This window comes from Drosophila santomea, chromosome 3R (genome assembly GCF_016746245.2).
Source record: "Drosophila santomea strain STO CAGO 1482 chromosome 3R, Prin_Dsan_1.1, whole genome shotgun sequence".
In the NCBI taxonomy this organism is placed as follows: Eukaryota; Metazoa; Arthropoda; class Insecta; order Diptera; family Drosophilidae; genus Drosophila; species Drosophila santomea.
In genome coordinates, this window is record NC_053019.2 from 25828547 (window position 1) to 25846647 (window position 18101).

The window sequence follows — 18101 nt, forward strand, 5'->3', positions numbered from 1 at the left end:
GGTGCTCTCTCCAGCCAACTCGCTTCCAGGCGAAGCAAGCGGGCTAAGATGGCGGCCGAGGCCAAGTTCAGATCAGTTCGCTGCGAGCCGAGCTCCGAGTGAGTTGCCACCACCGATCCGCGGTTCGCGTCGATCCGATTTTTTTCTGGCGGCGCCCCAGCACACACAGTTCCCAGCTGAAAATAACAAAAATAGGCAAACACATTAAACGCTTTTGGAAATCTAATTGAAATATTCACGGCTTAACGGGCTCAAATATATGCACACATAACATATCTCTGTGCAAAGGCGAATATATATTTTAATGGCCACCGGGAAGTGCATGCAAATGTGGTTATTTGTTGACTCGCGTAATATCCAATAGATACCAAGAAAAAAAAATAAATAAAAAAGGAAAATAAGTGGCAAAAATACAAGTGACTAGTGTGTGTGTGTGTGTGTGTGCGAGTGAGCAGTGTCTATATGGTCTAAATAAAGTATGCAGACATCGGTGTAGCCAGCAGATCGACATTGTAATGTAAGTGTTTTGCCCAAGTTATGAATGAGTGTCGCCGAGCGGCTAATTAGAGTCCAACTGGCCAACTGTCCAACTGGCCAACTGGTATTTACTGTTAATTGTATTAGGCCAACGGCAGCACTTGCCACCTCGAAGCAAATGAAACCAAATGAAACCGACGAGTATCCACCACGATCCATTCCTTTGGCCATAATACTAATACCTTCTGGTTCTTCTGTTCTTCTCTGCTTCCCTGCTTCCTGTACTCCCCTCCGCTGTTCTTCTGTTCTGCTCGCGCGGTCGTCACCATCGCAGGTCAAAGATCCCGCGAGCGGGTTTTGTCTAGCAAATGTATCTTAGCCCACACTACCTCCCTCCCCCCCCTCCATCCATCCATCCAGCACTTGGTAGCAACTTGGTAGCTCTCCCTGCGCTCAGCGCCCTGCAGAACCCAAGCGATCCAAAGTGGAAGTCCAACTCGAAGCCAAAGCCAAAGCCAAAACCAGAACCCAAGTGCCAGCCAAAGCCATAGTGGCTCAAACAGCCAAGTGCCTGCTGCTCAGCTCAACTCAACTCAACTCGGCTCGGTTTGTCTTGTCTTGTCTTTTATTTTCTCTGCAGCTCACTGCTCCGCTGCACAGGAAAAAATAAAGAGATACTAAATCAAATATTAAAGTAATAGCTCGAATATTTATGATTTGTTTTCTCAAATTGCTGATAAGGCCAAAATAAATCCAACAGTGAAATACTATATATTCATGTGGGAAATTGAATCTAAGTAATTCTTAGTGAGCTGTAACATAGTCATATATTTCTTGTATTTAGTAATTTATTTATTTCCAACTTCTTTATTCATCTCACAGAGCATTTCTTGCTGTGCACCAGTGTGTATCTCACAGATACAAGTTTCAGTTTGTTTGTTTGTTTGGCCGGCTGTCTTTGCCTTGGCCAATGCCTCTTCGCGGAGCTGGGTTCTTAACTCCCCGGGGATCGTTGCTTGTTTGCTCTACCCGCAGATGCCAGCATCGTCTTGCTCTGGCCATTTTCTCGTAAAAACAGCCTCAAACTTACGATAGAGCTCTTTAGCCATTATTTGTTTTTATGTTCATACTTCAGCCACATAAATATGTTTTTATGCGCCCTTAGAATAGTTTGCATGGGCTTATGGGTTTTTATGCAAAAATGCAAACGACTTTTCGTATTTTACAACTTTATCTACAATTCAGTTTACTCTAATTATTTGTATAAAATTACATAGTAATATTTAATCCCTTTAAGTTCAAACGAATAAGGTTTGTCACGTATTTCAATGGCTCGAAGAGCGATGAATTTAATTTCGAACAAGATGTGAAAGCCATAACAGGTCTGAAACACATTTCTTGCTGAGTAGAGACAAATATTTTATTCCGGAGTGTACTCTTCCTATATCGACTCATAAAGAATAACCACGCGGCTAAGCAACTTTCACATTCATTTTGCAATTTCGATGCAGCTGCCAATCTGCGCGCACAATCACTTTCAAAATTTCGTGCCGCGGAACTTGATTTCTCATCGAAAATGAGCCGCGGGCTAATGGAGATTTTGGCTTTTGGTCATTGTGATAATTTGGGCCTTTAGCACCATTCTCAGGGCCCCCCGACTGCAGATCATTGTCAAGCTAATGCCTTTGGCCCTTCGCAATGCAAATTCCCAACCTCCTTTGCGGCGGGGTCCATTTCACTGATTCTCGCACCTAATTAGCCATGTCATGTTGGCCGGTCCGTTAGAATGCTGTTAAAGCCATGGCCAAGCTCATTGAAAAAGTTCCAAAATGATTTCTGCTTCTTCGAGCTGACTTGCTGGATTGTTTTTCTTGATTTTCCCATTGTCGTCGTTTTTTGTTATTTGTGGCGCAAATTAGTTAACAGTATTATTATGGCCGCTAACGGGGCTCCATGATTTGTGGCTGCTGTTCGGGCTCCCTCCAAATAAAAGATACAAAACCATTTCAGGGCAGAGAGAAAAAAAGCGTTTAGAAGTGACAAGATCTCCGAGCGGTCGAAATTCAATTTCGACAATTTCAATTCCAGTCCAGAAGAAAACAAACACAGAACACAAACTTATAGACTGAGAAACTGAGAAAAAAAAAGGAAAACAAATCAAAAGACTTAAGACAGCAACGCGGAGTCTAGACAAAAAGACCAAGGCGCGGCAAAGAGGCAGCTTAAGTTGAATTGATTGTCAGTTATGGCTTTGTGGTGAGTTCGGATCCGGAGTGGGGTGCTGTTGGTATCTGTATATTGGGTATATGGGATCTGGTCTTTGTCTTGGGTCTAGGCTGGTTTTCAGATTGGTTCGCCATAGGTGTGGCTGCATCCAGTTGGCCAAAACTTGTTCTTGTTCTCTCGGCCCGAGTCCTCCATATGTGTATGGTTGTATGCTCGTTTTCAATTGAACTTAGTCGCTGGCTATTCCGATGGATGGATGAATCATTGCATTTAATGATGGCCGACTGGATGAAGTCAGCGGCGGGCCATTGGAACGATGATGAGACGAGAGACCCTTGGCCGCTGGCAAAGTGAAAACTCAACGAGCAGGAAATGCAAATTCGAAATTTCCCACTTGCATAGGCAATCTCTCCAGCTGCGGGGCCATTAAAAGCTGCGACCATGAAAATTGTGGGCATTGATAGATACGCTATGGGGCCGCAGTGAGTTAATTTACTTTTTATTGTAATTAAATTAACACAGCATAGCTGAAGAGGTAAACGAAGAAGCAGGCACAGAAGCAGAAGCAGAACAGCTGCATAATTAGGCGAAGAAAGTACATTTCAGACTACACACACTCCGTGACTTTAACGGCCGTAAAAAGAGAACTCCAAACCTCACTTCATTTCACTGCACTCCAAGTTCACAGACGCGGCTCAGACATGCCGCTGACATAGAATCAGAATACTGGTAGATGAGACCTTATTTGATTGGACGTGAGCCGAATAAATTGCTCTTAAAAACCATGTCACATACTTGGCCCCCACATTTTTCACTGCGAAAAATAGCTGGCTTATAACTCTGCTCATTCCGCTAAGAAGGTTAGTCCCCAAGATTTTCTTTTTTTTTCAAACTTGGAAATTAAATGGAACTCTGCCAATTTAAAGCCGATTTCATTGCAACATGAAGATGAGAAAAGTTCAATCATAATAAAGCGCGATTATGCGTGTAATTTGTTTGTTTGTAATAAATGGAAATCTCTGGCCATACAATTTTTGGTTTTTTGACTAGGCTAAGACATTTTCGTTGAGTGTGGAGTTGGCGCCCATTAGACCCGGTTGCTGTGTGTCTTTGGGTCGCTGGGTGTGTCGGGAATTTGGCCAAATACGCCTGACGGTCGCATTTTAATGCATGCAATGGCAACGCAGGGAAAAATTGCCATTTTTCTGTTTTCGTTCGGTTTGCCATGGAATTTATGTCAATTAGCCTGGTGGCACACGTGTTGCTGTGGAGGCGGAGGAGCAAATGGGGAGCGGCGGGATCGGCATTGGCATGCAAATTTTACCCACAATTGTTGGCCACTTTCACAAGTCTTTCGCAATACAGGAAAGTGTTTTGTTTCGACTCGGTTTTGGAGTCGAGTGGGGGGATTTGTTTTGGTTGTTTGGCACGGCGTTAATTGCCTGTAAAGATGCCCGAAACTGTGGCAAAGTTTCGTATTCCGTTTGGGCAATTAATAAAACTGACCTTGCCTGAGTTTTCTAACCGCAAAGCGAAAACTGAACGCTGTACACTGAAGCGCTGGAAACTGAAAGCCGATCCGAAGCGCTGAAATACGCTGAATTGAGACCACCACGATGCCAATGGTTTTGCCGGTGGTTGCGGTGGTTTCGGTGGTTTCGGTGGTGGGGGCTATGCAGCCATGACGAATATTCGTTGACGGCATGACATTAGCTCGACTTTTTGGGGTCACAGTCAGCGGAATTCTTGTGCTCGCATTTCTGCCAGCTCGTCGCTTAACTCATTTCTGGTTATGCCCCTGCCCCTGCGGATATTGCCCAATTCGATAGCGATTTGTGGGCCAGATTCATTAGTTTGCTTACAAATCGGGTCAGCTCCAGCGGCTTTCGATTGCCATTAACCAGTGTTTAATTAATCATTTGTTCCTTCTAGTTCTCGAAGCTTTTGTTGACAGACTTGTGAGCTGTATTAAATCAATCAATTGCTCAGCGGCTTGGAAAAATGTTAGTAACCTGAAACTGACGCATCAAAAGTTGTGACTAGAGTGACCATTTAGTTAGCATTTTTTCTCGCTGTGCACCCATTCACCTGCTGGGCCTGGACCCATCTCTGCCCGAGTTTCGTCGACGTTTACCCACTCATAATCAATTTACGCAGCCGAAACTTTCACAAGTCGCAGAGCTGTGGCAGCTCGAAGATTTCCTCGCTGCGTGCTCGTCTGCTCTTTGACTGACTGACTGTCTGTGGCTGTGTCGCTCATACGCCATGGTGGCCAGTGGAGAGCAGTGGAATAACATGGGCATCTATCGCACAACGTGGCCAGCAATTTGCATACTGGCTTTTGCCGGCCAGCAGCGACAACGATTGGGCACAGAAAAACGTGCTAAAAATCAAACAAAAACCTCAACAAAAAATCTCTGGAACCCGAGTGTTCAATTAACACACAAACACAGTACACACACACGCAGCAAACAACTTGTCTCGAATGCCTTTCCTCCCAAGGCATAATCACTAAAAAATTTCATCTTTTTCGAACCGGACGACGAGCAAGTTCAACAAACCGCTTTGTCGTCGGTATGAAGCGAGGAATGTTGGCCACGGGCTGCCGATCATTTAATTTGTTTATTATTAATTTGCATCTGGCTATGGCATTAGTCAGCTCTGGAAATCGCCTCTCCTTGCCGACCACGCCTCCCCCTCCCCAAACTGCATATATATGTGCGGGTCCTGAGTGGAGTATCTCAACTTTTTGGTGCTGCGAATGTGTCTAAATATATCTGCATACGTGATTCTGTCGGGTTTTGGGTTTAACACATCTGTGACTTTGCATTCTGCGGTTTCTTTTAGAATTTTGTGTGTTGTTAAGTGATTCACAAGGGCATTAAATACTTATTTAATGGAAAACATCCCATATAATCAGGGGTTCACATCTTTACTTCTGCTTGCTTTTATCTGCACAACGTACAAAACGAAGCTTAAATGAGGAATCCCAAAATTATCAAGAAAATCGCGGTTGAAAACAAGTTTTCAGAATGAAGCATCTATAGCTTTTATAAAATGTTTCTTACATTTTTTATTTGACAATTTATATATACATACATGTATATATTTTATGAAGCTCTATTAACTGAAACTAAAATGATGGTTTTTATAATTTGGTCAATCAATTAAATATTAAATAAGGCATCAACTTTCTAAGCAATTTCAGAATTGAAAATGATTTCTTTAATTTAACCCCAAGCTCTACTAATTTAAGCTTTTGTCTTTCCATAATAAAATGACTTTTTCCCAGTTAAATAAAAACTTTAAGGCCTTAAGTGCATGCATGCTTCGTTGTGTAGGCAGTTTCCCCTCTTTTAATAATCGCAAATTACAAAACTGCAACAGTGACCCACTTTGAGGCAGTCGCAAAATATTTTGTAGGCATTTATCATACGCCCCGTGTGCCACAGCAGCAGCTACAAATTATGCCACAAGAGTTTCACTTTCACAGCGAGATCTTTGTTGGGCAGTGGTTTTCCCACTCCCTCAGTTAGTCACTTGGTCACTTAGTCACTAAGTCAGTTCGTCAGTTCGTCAGTTCGTCAGTACGTCAGTCTGTGTCAGCGGCAATCGGGTGACCGCTTTTGATATGGGAGGGAGGCTGACCCACCTGTTGGCTACGTTTCCAGGGAACCAGTTTTGGGCCAGTGAAATGAAGAGCCCAGCAACCCAATTTAATTGGCTTTTGCGTGGGAATGGAAATGAAAATGGACGCAGTTGGAGCTGGCTGAACCGCAGGTCAGGTCTCGTTTGCAGCTCAATCACTCGCACATCTTGCAATCTTTGCAAGTCCCAGCAAAAAGCCAGCGAAAAGAGAGAGAGCAGCAAATTGTTATGGCCGGGACCACTTTGAAAGCCACTTGGGTGCGCTCCATTAAATCATAAAATGTGCGCACAAGCCGGCGATCAGTGACCGAAAAGCCGAAAGCCGGAGGAGGAACCCAACTTGTCGTGGTCGTAGCAGCTCGTGTCTAACTGCAGTTTTGCATCAATGGTCATGTGAGTCCAACTGCAACAACTGCAACAGCGAACGGCGAACGGTTCTCGACTTGTCAACTGACGCATGTATCGCTAGCTTCTCCACGTCGTGGCCAACGGGAATGCAGACTGACAGCAACGGGACTCCGCCGTCTGCATATGCAACATCTTGGCCAAGTCATGCGACAACCAACAAGCAACTGAGAGTCGACAGCCGGCTGGCAATTGGCCTAATCGGCCAATAGAGTGCTAAGCTATTGCCAATAACCGTTGGCCCATTACTTAGCGCATTGTGATTTATTCACACCAGCCAGCGGCCTCGTTGACAAGCAAATATCCGCTAGCTGCGGCGGCTTTAGTTTCTGTCCGATCTGACCGATCATGCAACCGATCGAGCGACCCAATTGGCCATAAGCCATAAGCCATAAGCTAATCAAGACGGTGATATAATTCCGGCCACACTGCAGTTGCAACTGCAGCGGAACTTGACTGGATTTTTTGGCCACAGCTGCGTCCAGTTTTTTGCCAACATTCGAGAACCGCAATCTGATAAAGTCGCTTTAGGCTTGGCCAATAGACAAATAGGTGCGGAATGCCACCCAAAAGCTAGGAAAAAACAATAACCTACTAATACTTAAAAGTCATGGGAACTAAATAATCGTATTTAACAAGTTGTGCTCTACTTCATTTCATATTTCTTAAGTGCTCTACTTATTTCCATTAAGATTATAGCTATCGAAAGGAAAGAACAACAAATTTTTGGCCATGTCAACATTGCATTTTAATAAATTCCAGAACGTGCTGAAGCATAAGTTTTCAGCATTGTTTATGATAATAAAGTGCTTAACAGCTAAGTAAGCAAACTGGAGTTACAAAACGTATATCTCAAAAAAAAAATAAAAATAAGAAAAAAGCCCATTGATGTACCTCTGCTTTTGAAAAGTGTTGTTCCATTTAAGCAAACAATTGATTCAATCAGTGGTAATTTTTTACCCACTCAATTTAAAGTGTATACAACATAATGAGCTCGTTTTTGATAGTTTTTAATGCAAGTGCGAGACTTTAGCTAAAAACTAAAAGTCACTTTAATCATTTCTTCACTTTCCTTCGCTGTCAGCTGTCGGTGTTTTTAGCCTCCACTCGCAATGTTTTTGCTTCACGCACTTGTGCGAACAATGGATATACATAGATATAGATACGCGTACTGCGAGATACTTAGATATCGGCTGCCGCGTCACCGGAGCATCGTGATCGCATAAATCAATGCCGCCGTCTTGGTGGCAGCCGTATCATTGCCCCCAATACCATTCATTCATTACGGGCCGCACAACAAAGCGACGCTTTTAAATGCCGAACATCTCTCTTTCTTTGCGGCCCATATAGAGATTGCCCAGTTTGCAGTGCGGCTACACTGAGAGAAATTACAAATATAGCAGTTTGCTGCTAAACGATGGGGTTACTATAATAGCAGGCTATAGATTCTATTTAGCAGGAGATCATACCTGAAAGGTATATAGTAGATATACACCTCAGAAAGCTGAAAGTATGGCTATCATTTTCTTTGGTAGATAGTGTAGTTTTTAGTGCATATGGTAAGTACCATTGGCATATCTGTGTAGGCATCTTGCCATGGGTGATGGGAAGCCTGAACTGTATCAGGTCTTGAAACCCCCTTGGCTGACTTCCACTTTCACTAGGTGCAAGCCAAGTGCTGGCCAAAAGCTGAAGGCAGGCAAAAAACGCTTACAGCCACGTAAAAAACGAAGGCAAATAATTGTATGAGGGAAAGAAATGATAATAATAAACAGAAAAAAACGCTGGCAGACAAACAAAATCGAGTAAAATGCGTTGAACGGCGAGGAAAATCCGTTTATGCGATTATGCCACAAGTGGTGATTTTAATTAAAGCGAATTTAGCACGCAATTAAAAGTGTTAATACACCAGCCAAGTTCCGCGGCAAGCGATGTTTAAAATCTTATAGTTATCTATAAGTAGATGGGCGAAAGCACTTGCGGCATGGAATGCCGTAATCCCAACGCCAAGCTTTCTTCTTCTGGCCACCGCCCCCCAAACCCAATCCCAATTGCAATCCCAATCCCAAGACCCCAAACCCAAATCCCAAATCCCAGCTTCACTTTCGGCGACTGTCTAGTGGAGCTTGCAATTACGAATATGGTTAGCAGCTTGAAGCTTGGAGCTTGGAGTTGAAGTTGGATGTGGATGTGGATGTGAGTGTGGAGTGTGGAGTATCTTGCCACTCACTTTCGCCGCACTCGTAGAACACTTGAGTACCTAGCATACGTAATTTCTGCGGCTGGCAAAACGGAAATCCGCACGGCTCGCTGCACTGCATCCACTGCATCCATTTGGCGTCCACACAATCAGCGGCGACAGCAGTTGCATTAGTTTGTTTGCCTTTCGTTCGCCTAATGTTGCATAATGCTGCAGTGCAAACATTGGTTCATTTGCATGGATTTTTGCTACCTTTTTTTTCGGCTTGCATTGGCAATTAAAAACCCAGAGGCCGTGTCCAAATGAGCTGCGCTTTGTTCTCCCGCCCGGCGTTTTGGATCTCCTCAAGATACGGAGCTGGAAGTCCGAAAGATCCAAAAGAAATACGATTAGCTAGCATTGTCTTGGCGAGCACCTGCTCGGATTAGAACTTCCAAAAAATATATATATGTATATGCCATTGCACAATTACAAAAGAACCCTGTGGCAGTAAGATAATAAATAGCACACAATCATTATTTATTTTGATTTATTTATTTATTATAAACAGTAGATAAAGTAGCCAAGAAATAAGTTCGTTAGGGTGTCTTGAGTTCGCCTCACCTCGCAGCGTATACGACACCATTTCCGCTTTTGTCATGACAATGGTTGTGAATATGCGACTGCGACTGCGACTCCGATTCCAAATCCGAATCCGAATCCAACTTCACCTCCAACTTCACGCTGCGTGTGGATATATGTGGGCATTGTCATTAGGCTAATTCCCGCCAATTATGAGTAATAATAGCGCAGCCATTCTCGCGTCATTCTTGACCCACTTTACGTTGGAATTAGCTTAATATTTTGGCCCGAACCATCTAACCCGATCCGTGTGCTTTTCCGCCAGATCATGGAGCTGAGCAACTTTTCGAGCGGCAAGAAGATGTCACGCGAGGAGCGACGCTACTCGGTGCCCCACGGACCCAATACCCCACTGCCACCGGCGGCATCCGAGGATCTGCACGCCTGGTCCATCTACAGGTGAGTGGTTTGGTCGTTGAGTGGGGGCCACAGCCATGGAGACATGGGTGTGGCCACTGGAGGAAGTACTGGGGAGTAGCTGCGGTAACCACTGGCTGCAGCCGCACCTGCCCATCGAAGTTTTGACGCTTGATTTAACCGCAGTTGAACGGAAGTTCAAATGCCATAAATGGCTAATTGAAGAGCCAAGAGCCCCACGGCCAAACCCTAATGTCCAATCATGTCCAGCTGACCGCAACTGCAGCCGCCCAGTGCAGCTCTCTATGACGCTTTCCATCCAACCTCCACAACTCGAAATACTCGATAAATACCTCCATCCCATCCCATCCGTAGGCAAAACCTGAACTCTGACTTCACCGATTCGGCTCTGGGCTCGTCGGACAAATCACCGCTGCCATATGGAAACTTCCAGCTACGCGATACCACAGTTCAATCAATCTTAAACCATCCGCGCTACGGACCCAAGTGAGTAATCCCATACATTATTTAAATCCACAATTATTAAGCATAATCAGGCGTTAATAATGCCGGAGAAGGTGATCTCAGCACAAAACTCGTTAATAGAATTAGCTATACCTTATATATATACTTTACTATAAATCCGATTATACCTAATCCTTGCAGATCTCCCTTGGGCTCCAATATGTACACCTACTTGAAGTTCGGACTGCCGCGTGTTTTTCCGCCGAATGCTGGATCACAGCGCTCGCATCGTCCTGGTCCGGGTCCGGGCTCGGGACCGGGTCATGGTCATGGTGGCTCCAGTGCGCTGGGCGGAGTGCGCGGTCGAGTGAACCGCGCCTTTAGGGACAGCTCGGGAGCACCGGCTGGAGCCGGGAGCAGTGGCTACGACAGCAGCGACAATGAGACGACCCGCAGCCGGGTGCCGCCCAATCTCCGGAAGTATCGCAGCGAGTCCGACTTCCGTGCCATCGGCGGCATGCCGCACTCGCGTCCGGAGTCACGTGCTCAGATCGGAGGAGGCGGTGTCCCGGTGGCTGCACTGCGGCAGGCCAATAGCCGGGCCAGCATTGCGGTGGGCCAGCACCACCACCAGATGCAGCAGCATCAGCAGCAGTATGGAAAGCACTACGGTCACAGATCGCACAGCGAGGCGGATCTCCTGGGAGCGGGATTGAGCCAAGTGGATGGCGGTGGTGGTGGGATGGGCTACGACTACAACGAGGCCCGGCTGTACGGCAGCTCCAGGCAGTATGGCAATGGTAATGGTCACAATCCGGGGAGTAGGAAGCAGTCGGGCATGGGCCTGATCTACCCGAACATACAGGTGCACTGCCTCGATGTGAATCCCTGCCTGCGCGGTGTGTCGATGCAGGCCAAGGCGGGCGATCTGTTCGCCATCATGGCCACCTCGCAGCGGGAGGGAAGTGCCCTGGCCGAGTGCTTGGCGGGATTGAGTGAACGTCTGGGCGGGGAGATCCTCATCAACGGACAGCAGGTGAGTCGCCGTGGGCTGCGGGAACTCTGCAGCTATGTCCCGGCACTCGAAGTCTCCTCCCTGGATCCCCGCATGAGTGTCCAGTGCACCCTGAACTTTCACGCCGCTCTGAGAGGTCCCATCGATCGCAGCGATCTGGAGGAACGCATGGATGTGCTTATCGAGGATTTGGGGCTGAATACGGTGCGTGCCTCCAATGTGTCCACACTGACCCACTCGGAGAAGCAGCGCTTGAGCGTGGCCTGTCAGCTGCTGGCGCAATCCTCGCTGCTGATCCTGGATCAGGTGACCAGCAATATGGACATCTTCGACACCTTCTTCCTGGTGGAGTACCTGCGCCAGTGGTGCAGCGGTGGTCGCATTGTGATAATGACGCTCCAGCCGCCCACCTTCGAGATCCTGTCCATGTGCTCCGGCGTGCTGCTGCTCTCCGGCGGCAGGACCGTCTTTTCCGGCAGTCGAGCGGATTTGCCACGACACATGGGTGAGCTGGGCTATCCATGTCCGCCTTTCAAGAATCCAGCGGACTATTACTGTAAGTAATTAGTGATTGAGTGCAGCTTGAATGGGTAATCAATTGATTTTCTCTAGTGGATTTGGTCACCCTGGATGACCTTTCGGCGGCCGCCATGCTGGAGTCGTCGGCCCGCATTGAATCCCTGGCCAACGCCTGGGATCAGATTAACTCGGAGCCACCATTAGCCGCGCCGCCCGCCTCGCTGCCCAACTTCACCATGAAGGCCGGCTTCTTTGGCCAGATCAGCGCGCTGATCAAGAGATTTGCCGGCTACAAGCAGCCGGGATCACTGCTCACCTGGATCAGCAAGCTGATTGCCGCCGCCGTCCTGTCCCTGTGCATTGGCTGCATCTTCTGGGATGTGCCCGCCTCCGATCCACAGCTGAGCTACCACGATCGCTTGGGCTACCATCATTGCGTCATGGTGCTAGTCTACTGGCCACTGGTCATGCTCACCATCAGGGACACGCAGGAGGATCGCCGGCATGCGGAGCGAGACATTCGCCTGGGCCTCTACACGCGCAGTCTATATATCATTGTGCAGGTACAACGTGTTTAGATATCATACTCTTTAGAGGATCCTCTAAAGGATCTCTGTTCCTCTTGCAGAGTCTCCTGGGCCTGTTTCCCAGCCTCTGCATCTGGCTGGCCTACTTGCTTCCGGCCCACAGCATGGCGGGTCTTTACACCTACTCCAACAGCAGCGATACGGGCATATACCTGTATATGGGTAAGCTATCTTGGACACCACATTCCAATATCTCGTTTAATACGCCCATTGATTCGCAGGCTACATGCTGCTCTACTTGACGCTCATCCAGACACTGGCACTGTTCTGTGCCCACCTGCTGCCCTGCAAGGTCTCGGCGAGCATTGTCAACGGGCTCATCAGCCTGGCAGTGGCTGCAGTGGGCGGCTATCTGGTGCATCCCCAGAACCTGGCCAAGTTCTGGTCCTGGTTGCAGTTCGTGTCGCCGGAACGTTGGCTGCTGCCCGTCCTGGTGCAGGATGAGTACAGTGCCGAGACGTTATCCAACTCCGCAGGACTGCAGTTGTGCCGCAATAAGCAGGTGGGTGTGCTTGATAATCCCTTCCAGAGATCTCATGGTCATGACAAATATTACTTAACTAATATAATTGCTTTATTTCAGGTGCAGCACCAGGAGATTATTGTGCAGCAGCCCTGCCCGCCGCCCAACGGCACCCAAGTGCTAGTCGACTTCGAGCTGCTGCCCCAGCAGCACGTGCTGGATCCCACGGCCACCTATGACCAGACCACCTCGGTGGCTCTGATCCTGGGCTCGGGGCTCGTCTTCTTCGTCACCTTCATCGTCTTTTTGTGCAATTGTCGCGGCGCCTGTCGAAGGAAGCGTAGCCGTTAGGCGGATACCGTGACTTGGAGCTGGCCAGGATCTGGAGTTTAGATGGCATTGGCTACCGAACTGTACATTCCGTAGAAACTAATTCTTGAAATAAATAGTGTTTAGTCGAGGCAGTGTTCGTTTAACTAACTAAAGGCAAGTGCTTTTATTGAGCTTGGAATGGTCATAAGGCAGTTTGATTAAGGGGTTTGATCAACAGGGTTTTGTATATCTATAAAAATCCTTAAAATGCTAACAATATTATCAAAAATATTTCGTATACGACTACAATAAGTGCAGATATGTATTATTGCTTCCTGTTTTAAAATGTCTTTTTACGCAGGCTTTAGATTTCAGTTTAAAACAAAAGTGAAATCGATTGAGAGAATATTAACTGAATCGAGAATATATCTCAATTCTCGTATGTATTCGACTTGAGAAGTTTAGATTGAAAGTTGAACTTTGCGGGAATCATCGTACACTCGAGAGTGTGTTGAACTTAATGGTGGAACAATCGCAGATTGGTGTGGGCAATGATGATACCGTGCTCATCGCAGGCGGCAATGACACCAGCATCATTGGTGGATCCTGCGGGGCTGGCGATGTAGGAGACGCCGCTCTGGATAAATATTGCAGCAATATTTAAATATTTGAAAACTCCAAAATGCTAGTTGTTAAGTAACTCACCAAGCTAGCGCGATCGATATTGTCACGGAAGGGGAAGAAGGCATCGGATCCCAGGGCCACACCAGTCAGCTGCTTCAACCACTCCACTTTCTGCTCGCTGGTCAGTTGAGCGGGTGCCTTATCGAACCTATATGAATAGAGTGGGTTTAGGAAATACCAATAAGTGATAAAATAATTCATCAACTTACATTCCCTCGAACTGCGACAGAGGCATGTCCTTGCCCACAGTTCCGTTCACGTAATTGTCGATTGCATTCGAGATCTCCGCCCGCTTTACACCAGCCTTGAACTTCATGCCGGCCACACTGGGATGCTGACGCAGCCACCAGTTGTCAGCCTTCTCGCCCGCCAAGCGGGTGCAGTGAATCCTCGACTGCTGACCGGCACCAATGCCCACAACCTGGCCATCACGGGCATAGCACACCGAGTTGCTCTGAGTGTACTTCAAGGCAATGGTGGCGACGATCAGATCCCGCACAGCGGCCTCGGGCAGAGGACCACGCTTGCTCACCACGTTGGAGAAGAGCGAGGCGTCGATGACGGCATCGTTGCGTTTCTGCTCCAGGGTCAGGCCAAAAATAGTCTTGCGCTCCACCGCAGAGGGTTCGTAGTTGGGGTCCATCTAAAAGTTTAATAATTTTAATTTACTATCTTAAAATAGAATGCATTAAAGCATCAATCTTACCTGCAGAATACAGTAGCCACCATTCTTCTTTTTCTTGAGGATCTCCAGAGCTTCGGGCTCATAGCCCGCGGCAATAATACCATCGGACACCTCGCGCGAGATAATCCTGGCTGTCACAACGTCGCACACATCAGATAGGGCCACAAAGTCGCCGAAGGAGCTCATGCGGTCGGCTCCACGAGCACGAGCATAGGCCGTAGCCAAAGGTGTCAACTGCTCGTACAGATCATCCACCATGCAGAGCTTGGCCTGTGCCGGATTGAGAGGCACTCCCACAGCCGCGCCCGCAGGCGATACGTGCTTAAAGCTGGTGGCCGCCGGCAGCTGTAAGGCCTTCTTCAGTTCCCTAACCAACTGCCAGCCGTTGAGGGCGTCGCACAGGTTGATGAATCCCGGTGAGGCATTAAGAACCGTCAGTGGAAGCTTTGCCAGCTGTGTGTAGAGCTGCGCCGGCTTCTGGTGCGGATTCATGCCGTAGCGCAGCGGTAACTGAGAGACACCAGATCCATACTGTTTCCTAAAGTAGTCCGAGATGGCATCGTCGTAGGTGGCGGTGTGGGTGAATGCCTTGAGGGCCAGAGCCTGTCGCGTCTCCACGGTGGTATTCCCCGAAGCCTTCAACTCCGCCAGGACCCGGTCATAATCGATTGCTTCGCAGACAACTGTGACTCGCTGGTGATTCTTAGCAGCCGCCCGGAGCAGTGTAACGCCTCCAATATCGATGTTCTCCACAGCATCGGCCAGCGTAACATCGGGCTTAGCTACGGTGCTGGCGAAGGGGTACAGATTGCAGACCACCAGCTGGATGAGATCGAAGCCCTGCTTGCGCATGTCAGCCAGATCAGAGTCGGTGGTGCGTGAAAGGATTCCAGCGTGCACAGCTGGGTGCAGCGTCTTCACACGTCCACCGAGCATCTCCGGGGCTCCCGTAATCTCAGATACATCCTTCACCTTCAGACCAGCGCCACGCAAGCTGGTGGCAGTGCCTCCGCTGGCAACCAAGTCGAAGCCCAGTGCCACCAGACTCTTGCCCAAGTCGAGCAGGCCCGTCTTGTCCGACACACTGAGAAGAGCTGGGGAAGATATGGAAATTTTAGATAATCCACCAGGAAAGGATCCTGTCAGACTCACCAATTTTGCTGGAGCTCATGGTAGATGTCTGGTTTCACTGCTGATTGCGTCTGAACCGCTTGGTAACTGAAATGCAAATGAAAGACGAGAACAGTCAGTGGGCGATTGCGATTGTGGAGGCTGGTTGTTCGGTGCACAAACATGTTTACGCGTTTTCGCTTTTCTGGCTAGGCAACGACCTCCCCTGCGGTCTGTGGTCCCCATTAGCGAGGTGTAGGGTTATCAGATACTCCTCAATCCGCTTGCATCAGCAGCAGATCGCTGGGGCTGAGATTCAAAACAACAACAAATGGCTCAAATTTACGTAGGTTTGTTTATTGCCAAGCCCTGTCTGGTGTTACATTGCCTTATCAGTATCATTGACTCGGCTGGGTGGCGGCTGAGTCTCTGCCTCCTCGGTCTCATCTTTCTCCGCCTTTTGCTTCTTTGATAGATCCGTTGAAAGCATTGTTTCCTGATCCCTTTGCCGCTTGCGCTGTCCTTCCTTTCTTCGCTTGTGTTTGTTGGACTTCAGATGCAGTCCCCACTGGTACTCCCCAATGAAATGCCGTTCGCATATTTGGCAAAAATGGCTGGTCTCCTCATCCAAATCTGCTCCAGGGTGCTCCCGCTTGGCCATTGGCTGTATCCCACAAGTCTCCTCATTTCGATAGCTTTCAATGATGGTCTCTGCCCGCTTGTACACTGCTTCCGGCCAAGCTGCCACATCACTGGTGTCCAGCTCGTAGAGATCGGGCACCTGACGATCCTTGCTGGCCAGGAACCGATTGTTGATCCACTTCAGCTGCTTCTTTGAGTACCGCCGAGTTACCAACTTAAGTTCTTCGCAGCAACTGCGCAGGAGTTCCAAGCCATCTGGCAGACCCACTTCTTTCAGCTCATCCTGGTTTGGCAGCTTGAAGCTATGGTTTTTGAGGTACTCCTCTATCTTTTCGTCCTGCTGCTGGTCGTACTTGAGCAGATAGGGAATAAACTCCTTGTAGCCAATGGTCTGCAGAACTCCAGACGTATAGGCTTGTACAGTGGTAGCGTGATGGGCATTGTGAAACTGTCGTAGCTCACGGAGCAGTCCTTGGGCCAGCATGCCATCTACACGGGAGTCCAAGCGGTCATTGAGAACCTCCTGCTGGCAACGCAACCACAGGAGGACGATGTGTGGATAGCGAAGGGGTCCACCCAGGCGATTCCCTCCCGGCTGTGCTCGCTGTTCCGCCAGCACCTGGGTCAAAGTCTGCCCGGTGCTCTGATACACTTCGATGGCCCGGATGATCTTGCGCCGGTTGTTGGGGTGAATACGATTGGCACTTCCCGCATCGATCTTGGCAAGGTGATTATGCAGCTCGAGCGTGGACAATGCATTCAGTTCGGCTTCCATGAGATGCGCCCCCGAAGGTTTGCCTTCATCCGGCTTGACATCCGAGTCCACCAGAACATCCCAAAGCAGGGATTCTATGTAGTAATTGGTGCCGCCCACAATAATCGGAGGAGTTTCCTTGGCGAGCAGGCGCTCCACAATGGGCAATGCCGCGTTGCGAAAGTGAGTGACTGTGAAGGGTTCCGCAGGCGTGGCCACGTCCAGAAGATGATGTCGCGCACGGGACTGCTCCTCCTTGGTTGCCTTGGCGGTGGCGATGTCCAGGTGGGTGTACACCTGCATGGAATCAGCGCTGATTATCTCTCCTCCGAAGCGTTCGGCCAGTTGCAAAGACAGTTTCGTCTTCCCGGTGCCCGTGGAGCCGAGGATCACAATCAGCGGCACCTTTCGAATCATCTCAGCTTATTAAGGGTCAATTGAAGTCAATTAAGTAAATAAAACCCACACGTTTTGAGCACGTGTATTCCTCTGGGGACCGAACCACCTGTTGCCGCCTGTTTTTTTTGGTGTTTACAACTAATTGGAATTATTTTTTCAATTGGCTTATAAATAATTAAATTTTAATAATTAATAAGCTTATTTTGAAGCAAAAACTTAATGTTTAAACTTACAAATCGCCAAATAAACGTATCAGTTTAAAAGGGAATAGTATGACCACACGATATTCTGCCGGGAGATACTAGTACCGCGTTGCCAACTGCTCTCTTGTTAGGCGAGCCAATGCTGTCCTAGGGAATTTATAATTGGCGGTTATTTTAAACTGATGTTCAGGCTATAATAACTTATTTTTATATTAGAGGTTTTAGCATTTTTAAAAATAAAAAAAAGTGTATAAGAAAAATTAAATTGATGTTATTTTTCAGGATATATTAAAAAACCATATAAAGGCAGCTAAAAACAGAAAATAAAA

The 18101-nt window shown here is 47.7% G+C and overlaps 3 protein-coding genes across 3 annotated transcripts; 1 reads left to right on the plus strand and 2 right to left on the minus strand.

Annotated features, from left to right (window-relative positions):
- Positions 1 to 87: 87 nt before the first annotated feature.
- Positions 88 to 13381, plus strand: LOC120451500 (ATP-binding cassette sub-family G member 8). Its single transcript, XM_039635252.1, has 8 exons — positions 88 to 517; positions 9843 to 9976; positions 10310 to 10441; positions 10601 to 11970; positions 12027 to 12496; positions 12562 to 12682; positions 12742 to 13022; positions 13104 to 13381. Exons 2-8 carry the CDS (start codon positions 9846 to 9848, stop codon positions 13332 to 13334), a joined length of 2736 nt encoding a protein of 911 aa, XP_039491186.1. The 5' UTR covers positions 88 to 517; positions 9843 to 9845; the 3' UTR covers positions 13335 to 13381.
- A 69-nt stretch (positions 13382 to 13450) lies between these two features.
- Positions 13451 to 17889, minus strand: LOC120451501 (bifunctional purine biosynthesis protein ATIC). The gene is made up of 6 exons (XM_039635253.2): positions 17803 to 17889; positions 15817 to 15882; positions 14686 to 15758; positions 14189 to 14622; positions 14001 to 14127; positions 13451 to 13932 (listed from the first exon to the last, which is right to left on the minus strand). Exons 2-6 carry the CDS (start codon positions 15833 to 15835, stop codon positions 13813 to 13815), a joined length of 1773 nt encoding a protein of 590 aa, XP_039491187.1. The 5' UTR covers positions 15836 to 15882; positions 17803 to 17889; the 3' UTR covers positions 13451 to 13812.
- On the minus strand, positions 16084 to 17910 carry LOC120451502 (tRNA dimethylallyltransferase). The gene is made up of 2 exons (XM_039635254.1): positions 17803 to 17910; positions 16084 to 17733 (listed from the first exon to the last, which is right to left on the minus strand). The coding sequence occupies exon 2, from the start codon at positions 17585 to 17587 to the stop codon at positions 16154 to 16156; it is 1434 nt and encodes a 477-aa protein (XP_039491188.1). The 5' UTR covers positions 17588 to 17733; positions 17803 to 17910; the 3' UTR covers positions 16084 to 16153.
- Between the last annotated feature and the right edge of the window lie 191 nt (positions 17911 to 18101).

Bases quoted from the DNA above. Each gene is read 5' to 3' on its own strand.
- LOC120451501 (XM_039635253.2), bottom strand. The intron at 14,623-14,685 runs GTAAGATTGATG...TTAAACTTTTAG, and splicing joins GTGGCTACTGTATTCTGCAG to ATGGACCCCAACTACGAACC. The intron at 13,933-14,000 runs GTGAGTTACTTA...ATATTTATCCAG, and splicing joins ATATCGATCGCGCTAGCTTG to AGCGGCGTCTCCTACATCGC.
- LOC120451500 (XM_039635252.1), top strand. From the start codon at position 9,846: ATGGAGCTGAGCAACTTTTCGAGCGGCAAGAAGATGTCACGCGAGGAG. The intron at 9,977-10,309 runs GTGAGTGGTTTG...TCCCATCCGTAG, and splicing joins CACGCCTGGTCCATCTACAG to GCAAAACCTGAACTCTGACT. The intron at 11,971-12,026 runs GTAAGTAATTAG...GATTTTCTCTAG, and splicing joins GAATCCAGCGGACTATTACT to TGGATTTGGTCACCCTGGAT.
- LOC120451502 (XM_039635254.1), bottom strand. From the start codon at position 17,587: ATGATTCGAAAGGTGCCGCTGATTGTGATCCTCGGCTCCACGGGCACC.